The sequence below is a fragment of the Choristoneura fumiferana genome, chromosome 21 (genome assembly GCF_025370935.1).
Source record: "Choristoneura fumiferana chromosome 21, NRCan_CFum_1, whole genome shotgun sequence".
Classification (NCBI taxonomy): Eukaryota; Metazoa; Arthropoda; class Insecta; order Lepidoptera; family Tortricidae; genus Choristoneura; species Choristoneura fumiferana.
Window position 1 is genome coordinate 7,131,199 of NC_133492.1, and position 19,122 is coordinate 7,150,320.

Below are 19,122 nucleotides of genomic sequence, written 5' to 3' on the forward strand. Positions count from 1 at the left end.
TGACCAGTCCAAACTATGTTTATATTTTAGTCCAAGCAAACAAGCAATCTTATCTTCTATGTTACTTTACAATATTTCATAATTTAGTTTAGATTAATCTGGATTAGTCCAAAGTCAAATCAACTGTATTGCCATATTTAATTATCAATCAAAGAAAGACCATAAAGCAAAAAGCGTATATAAGCTACATACTGCAGTTTTTTTTCACTATTCGAGACGAGACTTCGGGTTCGTGACGAGAAGCAAGCAAGCGTTTTGCAGTTATAGTGTCAGCTGTGTTTTGTTTTCAATAATAATATTTGTTGAATTTAATCTCAGTTTTAAGTTTAAGACCTAAAGACCAATTAATCGGTGAGTATTATGACTAGGTGTGACTAGGATTTCAGATAGCAGTTGTATATACACGACCTTTTTTTACATTCGACTGCATACTTCGATTTTCTTTGTTTCGCAATGTCATCGACGCCATTTTGTGTCAGCTAGTTCTTCTTTCTTTCTTCGATCTTTTTTAGTTTTTTTCCTTCACATTGTACGTCCTCAACGATTAAAATTCACAGTTAGCTTTATCCACTAAATAGAGATTGTTGTTGTTACAGATAATAAAATGCAGATTTTCGTGAAAACTCTTACGGGTAAAACAATTACTTTGGAAGTTGAACCATCCGACACCATCGAAAATGTTAAGGCAAAGATCCAAGACAAAGAAGGCATCCCTCCAGATCAGCAGCGTCTTATTTTCGCCGGAAAGCAACTAGAAGATGGCCGTACTTTGTCCGACTACAATATCCAGAAAGAGTCCACACTCCATCTGGTATTGCGTCTCCGTGGAGGTATGCAGATTTTCGTCAAAACTCTCACTGGCAAGACCATCACTCTAGAGGTAGAGCCCTCTGATACTATTGAGAATGTAAAAGCTAAAATCCAGGATAAGGAGGGTATTCCCCCAGACCAGCAGCGTCTTATCTTTGCCGGCAAACAGCTAGAAGATGGCCGCACCTTGTCTGACTACAATATCCAGAAAGAGTCCACACTTCATCTGGTATTGCGTCTTCGTGGAGGTATGCAGATTTTCGTTAAGACTCTTACAGGCAAGACCATCACTCTGGAGGTTGAGGCATCTGATACCATTGAAAATGTAAAGGCTAAAATCCAAGACAAGGAAGGCATCCCTCCAGACCAGCAGCGTCTTATTTTCGCTGGAAAGCAGTTGGAAGATGGGCGCACCTTGTCCGATTACAATATTCAGAAAGAGTCCACACTCCATTTGGTATTGCGTCTCCGTGGAGGTATGCAGATTTTTGTCAAGACTCTTACTGGGAAAACTATTACCTTAGAGGTTGAAGCATCTGACACTATAGAGAATGTCAAGGCTAAGATCCAAGATAAGGAAGGCATCCCTCCAGACCAGCAACGTCTTATTTTCGCTGGAAAACAGCTAGAAGATGGCCGCACTTTGTCCGACTACAATATTCAGAAAGAATCTACACTCCATCTAGTATTGCGTCTTCGTGGAGGTATGCAGATTTTTGTTAAGACTCTTACAGGCAAGACCATCACTCTGGAGGTTGAGGCATCTGATACCATTGAAAATGTAAAGGCTAAGATCCAAGACAAGGAAGGCATCCCTCCTGACCAGCAACGTCTTATTTTCGCTGGAAAACAGCTAGAAGATGGCCGCACTTTGTCCGACTACAATATCCAGAAAGAATCTACACTCCATCTAGTATTGCGTCTTCGTGGAGGTATGCAGATTTTTGTTAAGACTCTTACAGGCAAGACCATCACTCTGGAGGTTGAGGCATCTGATACCATTGAAAATGTAAAGGCTAAGATCCAAGACAAGGAAGGCATCCCTCCTGACCAGCAGCGCCTTATTTTCGCTGGAAAGCAGTTGGAAGATGGGCGCACCTTGTCCGATTACAATATTCAGAAAGAGTCCACACTTCATTTGGTATTGCGTCTCCGTGGAGGTATGCAGATTTTCGTCAAGACTCTTACTGGGAAAACTATTACCTTAGAGGTTGAAGCATCTGACACCATTGAGAATGTAAAGGCTAAGATCCAAGATAAGGAAGGTATTCCTCCAGATCAACAGCGTCTTATTTTCGCTGGAAAACAGCTTGAAGATGGCCGTACTTTATCTGACTATAACATCCAGAAGGAGTCTACCTTGCATTTGGTGCTTCGACTCCGTGGTGGGTAATTTTTATACAAACATCAATAATTAAAGCAATATGGATTAATTTTCACTCAACATTATATAGGTACATTCCATGATTATTGCTGTATTTGATTAAAGTAGTAGCTTGAAAACTTGCCTTTTCATTTGCACCAAATCTGTTTATAAGAGAAAGTGTTCTCTTCTCTAAAGTACAATAACGGCACGGAAAGATGCAGATTACGTTACCATAAAAGGGAATAACAAATAACACCAGTCTATGGTAACAATCTCTGCGTCTACCTGCAGCCTATTGAATATTATGGGGTCAGTTTTACTTAGCCAGGTCTTTTAAAACCAGAGGCCGTATTGTCTAACGTTCAGGCGCTCGCGATCGCATTAACCATCTCTTTCAACCCTCATCCTACACCGCGTGACAGAAAGAAGTGGTAAAAGTGATTATGGTTCAAGTGTGTTAGACAATAAGGCCTCTGGACTGATCTTTCCCGAGAAGTGCAGCGGTGACCGTTAGAGCGTTTTCAGATTATGCGATCCAATATCGCGATGAAATATGGTCCGATATCGGATCGGATAATCTGAAAGACAGGTACATATTCCATAGATTTTACTTGCCCCGATATCGGTATCGGACGATGATGGACGACACCCGATAGCCGACACCATGTGTTGTTTTCACATATTTCCGACAAATCGTTTCGATATGGCCGGCTCAAAATGGCCGCCATGCATCGGGTTCTGCGCACACAGACAATTTAGATACACGCATAGCACACATACAAACTTTATCGTACGACAGCCCACGGGCGTCCGATGGTGCCGCCAACATATCGGGCCGGACAATGTGAAAGACTGGTACATATTTCATACATTTTACTTGCTCCGAGCCCCCGATATCGTATCGCCGCCCATAATGTGAAAACGCTCTGAGCTTTGCGTAGGACAGGATACCGATTGGTATGGGTGCCTGTCACATGAGCAGAATAACGGTCAGCGCTACACTTTCATGCTGTCGGTCGTACATCGAAGACTGAATCACGTACCAGAGCGGAACCTGTATGCAGTGGCGTACCCACACTGGGCGTACCTACCGGAAGGCTAGACGAGGCAGTGCCCTGGGACCCCAAGCTCAGGAGGCCCCTCGGACTCTGACTTACAAACTATAAATGTCAAATCTGGCGGAACACAATGATTACGGAACAAATGATTTTAAATAGTTTAGTTAACTGACACGTTCATTACCTTTTAATCAAAGTTCCATAATAAATTAAGATTAAAAAAGAATAGTTTAGTTGGGACCCTAGTTTATTTGTTGCCCCAGGATAATTTGGTTACCTAAAGCTACGCCACTGACTTTATGCTACAATGTCATGTTGACATCCCATACATTTGCCAAAGATAATAATGAAGATCATGGCGAAAATGATTATGAAAAGGTTCCACCCTGGTATGTGATTTTGATTTAGTTTCCTTCTGCTCACAGACATGATATCAAGTCCGTGCTTCTACTTCTAGGTTCTTGTGTTCTAAACTTACCATTATGGAAAGAAAAGTAATGCAATATCATACAATGACTCTTTATTGTAACAACACCGGATAAAAAGCGACCGATAATAAAACTACACTGTAATTGTTAACATTTTATTAGGAGGCGAAAACGAGCAATAAGTTTTTGGATAATTTTTAATACAAATCAATTGTAAATTTGTATTACACGTCGTAAATCGTCAAGTTTATTCTAACAAATTACAGTACATATTTAAGATTACAGTAACATGAACAAGAATAATATTATGAAGGTTACCAAAGGCGTGTTCTTCAACAGCCTCCAAAAGTTGGCTAATAACTTTTCATCAATTGTGGCCTGTTGTCCTGCTGCTTAGCGTTTCACTTTAAGTACACGACAACAAGCAGCATCCTCATAATAAGTCTTGGCTCGGTAACAAGGACAAAGGGAAGGATGCAAAAAGCAACACCGAATCAATGTGATTTAAAGTTGTCAGTAAAAGTTTAGTGAAAGATATCTACAGGTTTTTATCTGGTCAATACGGTATTTGACAAATCCTGAATTTGCCATGTCTTAGTATTATTATGAAAATATAGATATACAGACAGTGTTTAGCGAAGAGAAAACTTAAATCGGTTGAAAATTGGATTTATAGTGATTTTTTGAAAAATCTATATACCTGTCTCTTTCTCAAACGCTTTTCTCTATGCAGCAAGTACGGCGCTACTAGCGTGTGACGTCACACGCTAGTATGTCATTCTCTGCCGAATCTTGAATTTCAAAGCTTTATAACTTTGTCATTTGTAAAGGTAGTTTAAAAATTGTTTCTCTATTCGATAACAGGCATTGTGTAATTTTAATTTATAAAACATATACAAAATAGTCAAATACCGTATTGTAAAGTACATACAGCAACATTTGAAACTATATTTTAGGTCTTGTAAAGATACTTTTGAGTAGTGAATATCGATAAAACTGGTAGCATAATGATATACGGTTCGGGTGTAACAGGGTGTCCCGCCCGTAGCATTACACATCGAACATTTAACAACGACATCCTCGTACCATCAATGAATGGATTATTCTTTCAAAATACTTACATTAAGGAAACTTGAAGATAGAACAATTATTTATGAACTTACGAGTAACTAACATTAGATCTAGGTATTGTCTTTTGTATGCCAGAAATGTGATACAATGGGGTCCATTTACTATATGATGGCACTATCAAATGAATCGATGAGAAAATATGTTCAATATTACTGCAACATCAATATCTGGACAAAGTGAAATATGACGATTTAAGATCTTAATCAATAAGTGCTATTATTACAAATACGTTTAACAATACTATTTAATAGAGGCCATCAAGTTAAATTACAAATTCAATTTTTTTGGTATGAATTATGCAAATTAACGTAGTTTAAGAAGGAAATAAATTATTATGCGAAACGATACAAAAATATTAGTGAGTTGTACGTAACTTTTAAGTAAATACACGGCTTAGGAAACGGCACAAACAGCACGATATCTAACGTTATCACAATGACATTATAATATGTTTATATTATACTTCGCCAATAGAACATCAAACATCGAAACGCCATGAACTCCAGGCAAGATTGCAACAACTCTTACATCTCCATTTCTCATATAATTAAGTATAAGTATTACATACATTGTATACATTCTCCATTTAGATAAATAATTACCCGCAAAGATATAACTATAAAATCTAATCTCGTAATGAACTAGTGTTACATCATACTTCTAATAAACAAGTCCTGTGCTTTCAATGAAGGTTCCAAATAAGGTGACAACGCATTAAACTAATCATACTTAAAAAGGCAATACTATACAAACGTGAGAGCGCATCTACAAAAATAGATTCACAATTAACTAGTTTACAGACATTACTCCAAAATATCACTTCTCAAAATTGTTGCTGCCTTCAGACAGACAGCGAGTTCGTCTCGCTCGCCTCAACCATTAAGGTGATTTTCCACCAGCGAGGAGGGACGAGACGAGACGAGACGAGAATTGAAATTTGTATGGCGGCGCCCGCGGCGGCTCGTGGCGGGCGCGCGACAATGCACACAGATTTCAATTCTCGTCTCGCCTCGGCTCTCCGGTGGAAAATCACCATTATGCTTACATGCGCTGCCAGTATTGCTTCTTGTCTTGGTACTCCACCATTACGTTCTAAACATTACCGTAAGCCTAGGATACCAAGTCTTCGCGTTTTTTCATCACTGATTTATCATTAAGGTACTCCAAGGGTGGGAACGCTTACATGCAAAACCGATTTCACCTAGCCATCCTAGGCTTGCTTTTAATTATTGTAAAACACATCCTAGCCAGTCGTTGGAAATTAAATGTAAATTTTTATTGATACTGCTAATACTATGCTAGTAATTGGCTGTGCTTGCTAGTTTGCCAAACTGGGCCGCATCTAGGAATATTAACACAATGCAATCGCACCATAATACATGCAAAAACATAAACGCATACCTATGTCAAACTTTAAAAAAAATAGAATAATTAATGGCCACTTCATTTCATTACAATAACTACAATATAATTATAATCTTGCAGTCCCAACAATTTCGGTCTAACCTACAACAAAAACTTAAACACGTCTCAGAAGTGCCTCAAATGACAGTTTCTACCACTTGATCTGCGTAAAACAAATGTAGGTACAGTCAGCATCAAAACTAGCGGGTCACTTTTATACTCTGTCGCATTGAGACTGACAATCTTGCATGGCGTTCAGTACGTGGCTGTAAAACGACCAAGTACGAAAGTGTACAGCTACTTTTGATGCTGACTATACAACGAGTGTCAAAATTTTTGTGGTAACATGGCTTGTTATTACTTGTTTTTCTGAAAGCAATTTAGAGTTCACCTTATTACCAATAATTAGTTACATGGTATTGACAAGGGTCAAATTACTTGTTTAAAATATTAAAATTTCAAACTTACTCGTTGATAAAAAAAAACAGAGCTAATAATAAAAGTAGCATAAGTTTTTGGAATGATTCGCTAGTCTTCTAATTAGGTGTAAATCATGAAAAAAATGGAAGACGGGACAGAAAAAATATTTATAAAAAATAAGGTAACCAGTCCATTAAATCAAATAATTATAAATTATTTGGAGGGATAAATACATCAATTACCGTAACATTGAGCTTTTGACACAGTAACAGACGAATTAAAGAAGTCATCTACGTAATACTGTGTGATGAATCGTAAATTGTAACAATATGTCGTCATTAAAGTGCAACACATGTTTTGACCACCATCATTGCAGACATTTTTCCTAAAGCATGCTTGTATGGCGACAACCGATGACATTCTACAACAATAGTGAATCGTAAACGATCGGCTTCATAATAATCTCAAAGGTAATAGACCTCATCGCATAATCTTTCTGGTGACGTATAATCCCATCTTGCTCTCCCACCAAGGCGTTGGAGTGCAAGTTACGTGTGTAAAATATAACCCATGGAAAAATATCGTCAACACCGGGTGAAACTGAAACGTGTGTTGCACGCAGGACAGCGAGTAAGTGTTTACATGTTGGGCAAGGGCACGGTAATTTGCACGTAGCTGATTGGGAAGTAGCCGGTTCTGCCGTTGACGGAGCCTTCGAACCAGTTGTCGTCCACTTTGTTGATCAGTGTAATCACGTCGTTTTCCTGTAAAATAATCAATTCTTAGTGATAAAGTATAGGCATGGGTAAACTTGTTCACTTACCAGTCGCTAAAGGAAATTCACGATATGGCGTCAATGAGACGTTGAGACATTTTTCAATATAATTTCAAATACAAAGTAGTCACGATTTATGAAACTCTTCACATAACATCACGCGAACGCCACGCACAGCTACCAGCGCATGTATCTCGTATTGTGGGGTAACTATCGGAGGGCTAGGCAGTGACTTTAGTATCTTGTCACTGTATGCCATATCGTCTGACAATTTTATACAAAAGTTCAAACATGAAGTGGCAGTGGCAAGGTAGTAAAGTGTAAGTGGCCCCGACGCTAAGGCGGTCCTCGGATTCCAATTAGCAGGGCTACTACAAAATTCGAAGTTCGTATCGTACCGTCCCGCCGACGCTTATATTATTCAATACGAGGATGAGAGGGACGGTACGATACGAACTTCGATTTCCGAAAATCGGGTTTTCTCCATACAACAAAAACCGGTTTTGAATTCCCTACCTGCTGCTTAATGAGCAAAGCTCAAACTAAACTCAAGACCCAAATTATCTCCCAGCTAATATTGACTTAATTTTAAAGAAACTACCAAAGTAGGAAAATACAGTGGTCTCGGTGCCGAATATGATTTTGTACCTTTCGGCGTCGAGACCCTTGGTCTGTGGGGCCCTGGCGCTCTGAGTCTCTTCAAAGATCTATCAAAGAGACTCAGAGATACCACAGGAGACCGAAGAGCTGGCAGTTTCCTCACTCAACGCATCAGTCTTGCGATCCAGCGGGGAAATGCTGCCAGCATCTTTGGTACCATGCCGCAGGGTCCATTTTTAGATTTATTATAGTTTTAGCTTATTTAATTTTATTGTACCTAATATACCTTTTATTGTGAATAATAAAATAAATCCTTTAATATCAAATGGTTGCGTGCTATTCCACCGATTAATGTTAGTCGTTAAAGATACAACCTCTTCATTCTTATGCCAAAGTCAGAACCGTAGTAAAAGAGAACAAAGTAGGTTCACTAAGAACAAAAGTACATCGCGCGGCGGTAAGAAGGATTAAGTTTTCTTTAGTCAAGGCTGCGCTGCCGTCGGTGCCGTACGTTTTGATTTTAGCTCGCTCGTCTTGCGCTAGCTTTGCGAGATGATCACCTTTTACGTTCGCGTACTCGTACTTACGTAGTTTTTATATTAGGTATAGTCGTAATTATTTGTATATAAGTGTAGTGTGATAGTTTCATGCAAGGACACAAAAAAGTAATAGATACCTACCTACCTATAAAAATATAGTTATAGTATTATGTGTAGGAAACATGAGTAGTATGTACACAGACGCCATCACCACTTCGACGAATTTATAAATAATATTTTTAAATTTAATATAATAATAGTAATAGAGCGGCAAAGAATCTTGTTTCTCTAGACACAGATATTAGACAATTTTAAGTTAACTTCCATACTAAAATTAATTGTCGGTAGGTAATTAATTAATCTAAAATAGACATCGACAACTCTAAGCGTACTCGCCGGTGTAGGCAGTTAAGTCTCCTAAAGGGTCGGAGTGTGCATACTTGTTCTCTTTTACTATGTCAGGACGGGATGACAATCATTTTTGTAGCGGATCTGAATTTACCTTGAATCCCAGTTCGCCCTGATTCTCAGGGTCGAAATCGTAGAGAGCAGTGCAGCACGGGCCCTTGGGTGGCGCGACCGGCGTCCGCGCCGGTGATTTAACCGGAGACGGCAGCGGCGATGCTGTGCCAACAATACGGTTACCATACGTGCCGGAGACATCATTCGGGTACAAAGCGACATTTCTGGTTGTAGCGTTCTTTATTGATACTGACTGAGCAAGCTGCCTTACAGTAGCATACAAAATTGCGCATTATAAGGCTTCGCGAGGCGGCTCGTTCAGACAGTAGGTTCCGACTTTTTTTTATAATTTGACTGGATGGCAAACGAGCAACTGGGTCTCCTGACTTTAATTCATAAGCCACCATGGAACCTTTCAAAGGAAAAGTCACTTCGCTTTTCCTTGTTAATTAATGTGATGTCACTATGACGTTTACTGTGATATGGTTCCATGGTGGCTCCTGAATGAAAGTCCCTGACTGTACCAGGCTTTAGTCAATACCGATTAAATAGGAACGTATGGGTGAAAACTCTAAAGATATGTGAAATTTGGCATGTGGCATGGGATATGACCAGCAATTGAGTAGAAGGTACTATATGTCAGACATATGTACCTATTCAAGCAAAGAATTACAGGCAAAATTTCTGTGATATTTAGAACATTCCATACGGACCCGTTCAATTTTAACTGACTAAACAATACTGTTTTAAATCTAACCAATCATAATCTGCAATGCATCAAATGGATTGTATGGTAAATTTTAGATTATCAGGTAGATTTAAAACAGTTTTGCCATCAAGCTTTTTCATTCAGAAAGCAGCGTCAAGCGTGAATTATCTCCGTTGACTTTTATATTAAATAAGTTCAAATGATCAATGGTAAGAAATTGCACAATTAAATATGAAATAAGACATGATGATGATGATTAAAAACATTTCGAGTAGCTTTAAATCAAGCACGGCAACAGTTGCATCATGCCATGTAGAAGTTACATTACAGTGGATATTTTATATGACTTTGAACTGATGATTTATAAACATTCATTTGTACTAACTCCAACGCACAGGAATACCGTGTGTTGGCAGAAAAAAACTATTTTCACGACACTGCTCGAAAATGTGGCCATAGAAAAACTAAATCGTACTGGATCAATGAGAATGCGTCATTGATAATTTTTATGAGGTGTTTTTTTCCCTTAAACGCATAATATGCACAAAATGCTTTAATTTTTTAAGTATAAAATAACGCCAAAGCATCGCAGCAGGTCGAACATGACGAGGATGACGTTTTGATTTTATAAATACGTGGTTGCGTACTGGCCACTAAGAACGGACTCCTTTAAAAAAAAATTATGTCACAAGAAAAACTAAAATCGGCGGGAGGGGTTCAAACTAACTCGTTCATCTATTGCTTACTTTCGAGCATCTACAACAATGTACTATTTTCCGCCATAGTAGTTACTAAACGAATGGTTATAGTTGAAAGCGAAAATTAAATTGTCGCCTATTGAAGAGCCAGTTACACGAGGCAAGGTTCACTTTCACGATCAAAGCTTCCATATAAAATATAATTAGGAAATCAACTAAAGTTCTATCGTAATGAAAAAAAAAGCCTCTTGCAAATGGGACTTTAGTAAAATAAATTATTGCGACATGCACAATGAAAACAGATGACATGACAAACAGAAACCAGCAGTTTAAAAAAACCAAACGAATATAATATCAGTCAACACTAGAAAGAAAACCCAACACGCGAAAGCAAACGACAAAATATGGATTTTGAAAGTAAGTAATGTGTAATTTTATTAGAAGTATTTTTTCTCAATTTGCTAAATTAAATTTTAAGTTACTTAAGTTGTTTCTGAGGCTTCGATTGTAATTATCAGAGCAATTAAGTTAATTAACCAAAACTGATAATAACAATTAACATTAATGTGTGTGTGTTTTGTATATTCTAGTGGTGCTAAATAGAAATCACGACAGTAAGTTTCACATTATACTACTATTTATGCCAATTCTTAAAACACTGTGTCTGAATTGCAAATTATATACTATTAAAAATATACAATAATTTTTACTAATGCAGCTACATACTAAGCTATTAATAAATAAATATATATCTAAAAGTGGTAAAACAACAATCGCGCTTATCCATTTATACTTTTATGGATAGCACTTTAAAATAGTCTAGGAAAGCTTACGAATTAAATTATGTACCTATTGCTTTTTAAATGGGTAGCAGCAAGCTGAGACAATTATACATTTTTCTTGATCAAACACATGAGCTGATTATCAAGTTTTAATTAGAGTTCAACAAAGACGTTTATATATACTTCAATAGAAATCGCACAGTTAACGGCTCGATGGGTACAGTCGCCAAGGTGATCAAAAATATCGAACCATGAACTCTAATACCTTAGTAATAGAATGCATGTGCCGATATTTTTGACTATCTTGGATGCTCCGAACTATCATATATCAGCTATTTTAGGGTTCCGTAGCCAAAATGGTAAACACGGAACTATGGTATGATTACTTTGTTGACCGTCTCTCTATTTAATATTTCGACCTAATACTTTCTCGATCTTATACTGCAATGTGCATGAATTGCGTATGTACTTACAAAAACATTCTTATATTTATAGTGCTGCTTTTGTAACTACATAATCGATGTAGATAAGAGGCAGTATGAGGTAGAGAAAGTGGTCGTTTTCTCGCATGTGTCGATACGTAGCAGTTTGCAGTAGCGTTTTGTAACATAGCTCAACCGACTGCGTCACCAATGTCAATGAGGGTTGTGTGTTTACCGTTGTTGGAGCGAGCGTTGTTTCCGCCCGGGAAGAGCTCCAGGTTGGAAGGCGGCTTGTGCTCGGGTGAGCTCGCGCGCGACCCGTCGTCTCCAAGACGCAATTAAATAAATGCAATTCTCAGTGTATCGGTTACAATAAGTATGTACAACTAAATTACTGTTTTAAGATTGATAACCGAACGGTTGCCTCTCGATATCAAGTTGTTACATATCGCGACTCAACTGGAAATAGAAATAGCCTAACTTTTATGCCAGTGATTTCCCCGGCTGTTTTATCTCTCAATAAAAAAGTTCAATCACTGCTTAGTGACACGATTACAAAAGCATAGCTGTCACATTTTATATTGAGTTAAAAACTATTTTGCGATATTTTGGTTTGTGCCTATTGCGTTATGCCCACTTCTATTTCAAAACCTAATCAACACTTATGATTATCGTGTTTTTAAATTATTGATTTCTATACTATATTTACTGGTAGATGATTGATTACGTGTAAGAACAATGTCATCTGACTTATGCATCGTGCATGTCAATTCATTCGTCTGTACGGCAGAACATCAATCATACAGCATAGATAAATGAGCGGGAAAAATACTCAAAACTTATTTTGACAGAATTTAGAATAATTTTGAGAACCTTGGTCGCTTAGATTATGATGACCGTAGACAGAGAAGAAAACTACACATATTCTACTCGCTCAAACAGTAAGTTACTTTAAAATTGACACTAGTATCGATTTAAAGAGAACTGTAGGATAGTTCAAGATTAACGAGGGACATAAAACATTCATTCATTGAAGATATATGCAAAAATATTTGCTGACTGTTTCTTCAGAAATCTTTCATTGATAGTACGACAGTAGTATACGTTTTGTATATACCTTTTACACATGGGCGTACCCAGCTTTGGCCTAGGGGAGTGCAAGACAGATTTTTAGGTCAGATCACCCGCGCTTGTTTTATCATACGTTTTCTGCGAGTGCGGGTACAAAATTATTTTTCATCACACTTGCTCGTAAACAGTGTCGTAACATGCAGGCTACCTTGGTTGCAACCCCCCAAATAAAACCCTCGACCTTAATGTGCTTCTCATGACACCCGTGGTCGGTACATGAGTCATTGCCCGTACTAATTTTCATGTCATGAAGCCCAAAGTCGGTAAATGAGTTTGTAACTGCATGGTGTGCTGCTGCTCCGTGCGCGCGCTGCACACGCACGCCATGCATATGCTGCACTTGCGCCAAGAGCGCAATCAGCGGTATCAGCAATTTTTGAAAAAATATTAGTTTTTCTTTTACAAAGTATACAATTTTACTCGCAAATGTGATAAAAAACATTGTGTGTCGCACGGGCGGTACTAGACTTACGAACATCGACCCATTAAAGCTTCAGTCCTCGTTCGTAATTCCTTATTTACCGCACTTAAGACACAATGTACTATTATTCATTTATTTTAATAACGAGGCGTAATATATTGCAGAACATACAATTTCCAGGGCCAGCTGCCCCCCCTTGCCCACCCTGGGTACGCCCATGCCTTTACAGTAGTGCTATTAAAATCATGAGCAGCATGGCACTTTTTCACAATAAATGTAATGATCCTGTCATGGGAGTCAATTCAACATTAATTGTGAACGTTACTGTGTCATGTCATGTGTCATGATTAAAATTGTGCCACTGTGTTATTATGTAAATTAAAGAATACTTATATAAATTATGTGGGAATGGGTTTGGATAGGACAAGGAATGGATTCCCGGCAACCTGTAAAAAATAACTTGTCACTGTACAAACTTCCACCACGACCGACCGATATTTTAACTACCCCAATGTATTGAAAAATATATTTATATTTATTTACTACGAGAATTACTACGTACTGACTATTTGAGTCGCATTTTTAATGAAATATTATTTGAGGAAGTGGATTAGTTTATGTTCGTGAGTGTTAACACAGACAGAAGCCCGTCACTGTGTGCTGTAGAGCCCGAGGAAAGCGTGCGATTGTGTCCAGTCCGTGAACGTGACACACGTGACAACGACGTTTGACTGTGGATCGCACAACTAACCTACCCCTTTAGCTTTAGTCTATTTTTATTAAGCGTAACAAAATTATAAAAATATAATAATTACTTTCTACACTGTCCTTAGTTAAATCCAAAGACTTTATAGAGCCTTTTACCGAACGTTTATTTTACCCACAGCCCCACAGCTATCCACGATAGCCAAAACACGCGGGTTTCTCATGACTTTTGGTAAAATAAAAGCACCATACACCACAGGAAAATCTACTGAAAAAACTTAAGTTTCCCAACACCTCCCAAAAGCAATCCACAACCAAAACCAAAATAATAAAACAAAACCCATATCACCTGTCCAGGGATCCCTTCCGTTAGTTTGAGTTCGCGGTGCCGGGTGTGGTTTGAACTGATTGAAGTGTGGCTGGTGGTGGGGGTTGGCGCGTGGTTTCGGTGGGGTGGGGGCCTCCCAGGCCCGGAAGGGGTCGACGCTGCTGAGGTCACCGACGGAGGAGGAGGGGGGGACGTGGTGGCGGGGTCGGGAGAGGCTCTGAGTGGAACCGTACCGCCTACCATTGGTCAGGTCGTGGATACCCTCGATGTGGAGATCGGCGAGGGTCTTAGGCACGAACTCCAGCTTCGGACGGTTCACGGCTTCTTCTTTTCTGTAACAAACATAACATGATCGTATTGTTTCGGCACAGGACGGTTATGGCCAATGCGTCGGACTTTAAAGTGAAAACACGTCTCGTAGATACAAGAACTGTTTAGTTAGGAGGGCGTACGCTAGCTGAGCTGACGTGGTTGCAACTTGCACGGAGTTGGACGACTCCTATTGAAAAATAGTATGAACAGCGCTAACTTAACTGCACGCGTCGTGTACCTACGACGGATTTTACTTGCACCCCGCGCTCGCAGGCGTGCGCCCGCGCCAGCTAGCGTAGGCCCTTACTGATATACTGGTCACTGATCACCATTGCACAGCCTAAGTTCCCTGAGAAATTTGGTGGATGTTTTCTTTGGGTATCATAGAGGTACTAAGAAGGAATAGAGAACCAATTTATTTTTTCCGCGTATTATTATTATTATTATTGCCGAGGCGTAGATGGCAAGATGACCTGGACGCGGAACTGAGTGAGTGGCCAAATATAGCTCTGGATAGGGAGATGTGGAAGTCAAGAGGAGAGGCCTTTGCCCAGCAGTGGGACACAGTTATAGGCTAAATATAATAATAATTATTATTATTATTATTAACGTGTAAAAAACCGATCTAATTTTTATTTAATCATAAAATTTACAACAAAACCATTACGATTTTATAACAGGCACATATCGGAAAAGAATAAAACTGAAAAATAAAACAGGTAAGCAACATTTGCCTTATAGTTTCGAACTAACCGACGATGGAGCTAGTTTATCTGTCCCAGAGGTCGCGCAGTGCCTGTCGTATTTACATAAACATTCTCTATTCAGGCCGGATTTAGGATGCGCCGTGAAAAGTAACGACATATATCTCGCGACATAAAAGTTTGCTGGATAGACTGCTACAAAGTGGTTTGTGTTTTTTTATATATACAAGGTGTGCGTTTTAGAATGCAGAAATAAATCGGTAGGTTTTGAAAAGGGGGTACTTAGCTTGTGCTTTCATGAAAACACTGTTTTCAATTTGATGCAATTCTCACGTTTTAAATAAAACCTTACATGTTCTAGGATAGACTTGCCTAATCTCTTAATTTGTTGGTTGTGAATACTTTTCACGTTGAAAATAGTCAGCTACACTTATTATAAGATTATATTAACCCAGGGCTATAGCCAGGTTTATGAAGTTAGTTTAGGCTTAGTAGCCCAACAAATTATCTGTTCTACCGAACAAAGGCTATATAGAAACACAGTGATTTCTTCAACCTCGACATTGACGAATCATCGATACATCGATGAAGATATATTAAGAGAAAAAACAATCTTAACATGCGTTAAAGTATAAGGGGATTAACCCCTCGTATGTTTAGGCGCTGATCAGTGCCAAATTTAAGGCCATTTTTTTTTAATCAGCAGAATTTAAAATTATTAAAACAGATGAGACTAGAATTCAGATTTAATTTTAGTTCCCGCATACGAGGGGTTAAGGGCTAAGATATCAGTACTAACTTCTCCATGAGCGTAGACACGAGACCTTGCAGGATCTCCGTACACTGCTGATGGTATTCCAGTAGACCCTCGGCGAAGAAGGTTAGCTGCGCGACTTGCTCCACCTGTAAGCACACACATCATTTATGTTAATGACTATTTTAAATAATAGGAAAACAAAATGATGAACGACGAATTCAAAGTAAATAAGTAAAGTAGTAAATAGGTAATTATGCACTATAGAACTAGCTGTTTAATTTAAATGACAATTAAAGACATTATTTAATGTTGAACGGCATAATACGGTTTAATATGAAATAGTTGACAAGCAAAGTGTAGTTACAGAACATGAAAAAACCTGTCTGCCTTGAAAAAAAAAAAGAAAAAAAGTCTAGTGTCTAGAATTTTGTGACGAATCTAATGATACCTCTATGTTAAAAACCATTCAGCCGCTTAGGCTACAGAAAGGACGAAAGAAATATATATACATACATACTTTTCAAAAACATAAACCTTCTTCGGGCAGTCAAGTAAAAAATAACAACAAAGTTTTCCATAGTTACACAAAAGAAAGGTCAAATTTGATAAAAAAATGTTCGTCAGCGTCAAAAGTTAAGATGAAGAATAAAATACGCTCTGACATTGTCACGATCGTAGCAGGGTCTAACCTCATTCCATTCTGAGCTGACTGTACCTAGTAATTAAGAGCCAACCAAGATTGGCAAAATAGCAATGCAAAAAAAACTACTTCTGAGGCTGACCATAAATCAAAATTTGAATTGGACTTACATCATTATCAAGGAGGTTGAACATCCCGATTTGGGCCAAAGTGAGCGACTCGGCAAACTTTTCCTCCGCCTGTCGGATCTCATCATCTGGAATGTGAGAACCTGATGTGTCAACGCTTATCCAAATGCGTCGTCATCACATTAGTTTAAACGAAACAACAACAAATAAAATAAAATAAAATCATACAGACCAAACGTCGAAAACGATACGCAAGCGGATAATAGTGAGGGGTAAGGTCCGACGAATGCGCGGAGCGGGAACAAAAACATGAAAAAAAAAACGAGCTCATATTAAAGGAATTGTGACGTGATAAAATACACAGCTACGTTGATAAAAGTCACATTGTTGCGTGACGCGAGTTCTAGACGGCGTTATATGATATATCGTGTGGACGGAATAAATCAAGCCCAGAAGTCGTTACTGAACAAGCATTTAGCAATAATGTGACATCATAATTCTGGAATCGTACTCGTACTGTGTTAATATTACATTTATGAAAAGAATGATGTTGGACTAGCGGTTGTAGGCGTTAATTTCATTTTATTTCACATACCCTGTCTCGGTGTATTGCTGTGGCTGGGGCTCATGTAAGGGCTCGCCTTTCCATGGCCTGGCCAATTCAATCATAAAATAAAACGGAAATGTTAAATATATCGGTTGATTGAATTGATGAGGCAAAATAAATGTATAGAAGAACAGGATTGGAAACATAATTTAATCAAAGACAAATCATAATCACCTTTTGCTTGCCGGCGTCTTTTGCAGTCGAAGTCCAATCTGCGTCCCTGTAGTTTCTTTCGGTGATGCTAGGAAAAAAAAACTTATTTGAACTTCTAATCTAGATCGCTAGCACAAACAATTACAGTTTCACATTTATCGATTATTATTATATTACCTAGTGGGAAGTAGTTAGTGCATATTTTTTTCTGTTATTTGTTAAAAAGGACGCAGGCAGCAAGTAGTTTTCAATAGGCGTTCGTTCACCCGCTCCGCGCAAACCACATCAGCTAGCTTAGGCACTAATATGGCAGCTCACCCGCCTCACGCAGCGCTGCTCTATTAGATCATATGAAACAAGCACCCGCTTAAGGTAGCTGAGGACCCTATTAGGTCGCGCATTACACAACTTTAAGTTTTAAGCTTTAGTAAGTGATAATTTATTTTTTTATTTAGGTAACGGCAAGTAACTTACCATAACCTCTTTGAGGTCTTTGGTTTGTAGGTGATGCAGGGGCTCCAGGAAGCTTTGTTTGATGTTATCGTCCAGCGAGTACTTCACATCAGCCATCTGTTTCATCGCCTCTCCCATCTCGATAAGACACTGGGCTGTAATAATAAAATCTACAATAAAACCTTTGACCTTCGAATTACTGATACTACTGGGGTCGAGCAGTTTTACGAGAACCTTCCGGTAAGACTAGTCTTTTCTGAGGAGTCATTTATGTGGCGGCATCGTCCTTTAAGGTTAATTATAATTCTGAACCAGAGTCCCAAAGATACATAAATGCACAATGCACATACTTTATGTTTTAATCAGCAGAAATATTTAAAATATACTGAGTACAGCAGTTGATTCGTTACAAAATCCGGCAGTTACTCGTAACAGTTGCCAATTATTTAATAGGAAATAGTTTGATAAGTGAAAGTTTTCAGTCTATAAGGTGTAATTACGACTACTCTTCACCCTCTTCACGTAATGTACCTGTAGAATCTACAGTGTCGATTACCAATTCACAGGCCAATTGGGAAAATTGCATTTTTCTCGAGCTTTGTAAATGCCCCTCAGGAGCCATTTTCACCACTGATAAGTAATAAAATTGTTAAAGCTCTACCATAAGAGCCTTAGCCAAATATGAACAATATCTTTGTTCGCTTTACCTTTTTACTGGTCAACTAAGTCAACATTTAAATCTAGAAATTGGAACGAAGTAGTTTAATAATTTAAGCTGAAGAATATCTATTTAGGACAGAAATTGATTGATTAAGATGTTACTTTGTGGAGGTGTATATATATAAACTAAAATCTTTTTATTTTACTCCTACGCTACCACAAAAGCATAAGAGTAGGTATTAGCGGCGATGCAAGATTAAAAGGTTGTGTTCATAGATGTACAGTCACGAACCTAGATTGTTGAGCCACTTGCCACTGTTTGAAATTAGGCCGTGTAACACTATTCTGGTTTATTTACACGTTGCAAGCACATGTTACCTTTTTGAATGACGTTATGACGGAATATGTCATAGGTCGATGAAGCAGATACTGATAACTTATACTGAGCAAGCAAAAACAGACCTTAAGGTGGTCAACCTTTTCATTGCACGAATGTACCTACAGTACTCTATTATAGTC

General features: G+C 38.4%; 2 protein-coding genes across 7 annotated transcripts in view; one reads left to right on the forward strand and one right to left on the reverse strand.

Annotated features, from left to right (window-relative positions):
* Window positions 1–216: 216 nt before the first annotated feature.
* On the forward strand, window positions 217–2,313 carry LOC141439838 (polyubiquitin-C). The gene is made up of 2 exons (XM_074104227.1): window positions 217–351; window positions 597–2,313. Exon 2 carries the CDS (start codon window positions 605–607, stop codon window positions 2,201–2,203), a length of 1,599 nt encoding a protein of 532 aa, XP_073960328.1. The 5' UTR covers window positions 217–351; window positions 597–604; the 3' UTR covers window positions 2,204–2,313.
* Window positions 2,314–3,803: 1,490 nt separating this feature from the next.
* The window catches only part of EndoA (SH3 domain containing GRB2 like, endophilin-A), a 48,330-nt gene continuing 33,011 nt past the window's right edge, over window positions 3,804–19,122 (reverse strand). For 2 of the 6 annotated variants that reach the window (XM_074104228.1, XM_074104229.1), the window contains exons 5-12: window positions 17,965–18,098; window positions 17,512–17,578; window positions 17,326–17,382; window positions 16,773–16,858; window positions 16,005–16,108; window positions 14,211–14,521; window positions 9,034–9,155; window positions 3,804–7,381 (exon numbers count right to left, since the gene is read on the reverse strand). In XM_074104228.1, the coding sequence (XP_073960329.1) occupies window positions 7,256–7,381; window positions 9,034–9,155; window positions 14,211–14,521; window positions 16,005–16,108; window positions 16,773–16,858; window positions 17,326–17,382; window positions 17,512–17,578; window positions 17,965–18,098 (1,007 nt within the window). In that variant the 3' untranslated portion in view covers window positions 3,804–7,255. Of the gene's footprint in view, window positions 7,382–9,033; window positions 9,156–11,839; window positions 11,930–14,210; window positions 14,522–16,004; window positions 16,109–16,772; window positions 16,874–17,325; window positions 17,383–17,511; window positions 17,579–17,964; window positions 18,099–19,122 lie in introns of all 6 variants that reach the window. The other 4 variants (XM_074104232.1, XM_074104233.1, XM_074104231.1 and 1 more) reach the window with 4 other exon arrangements.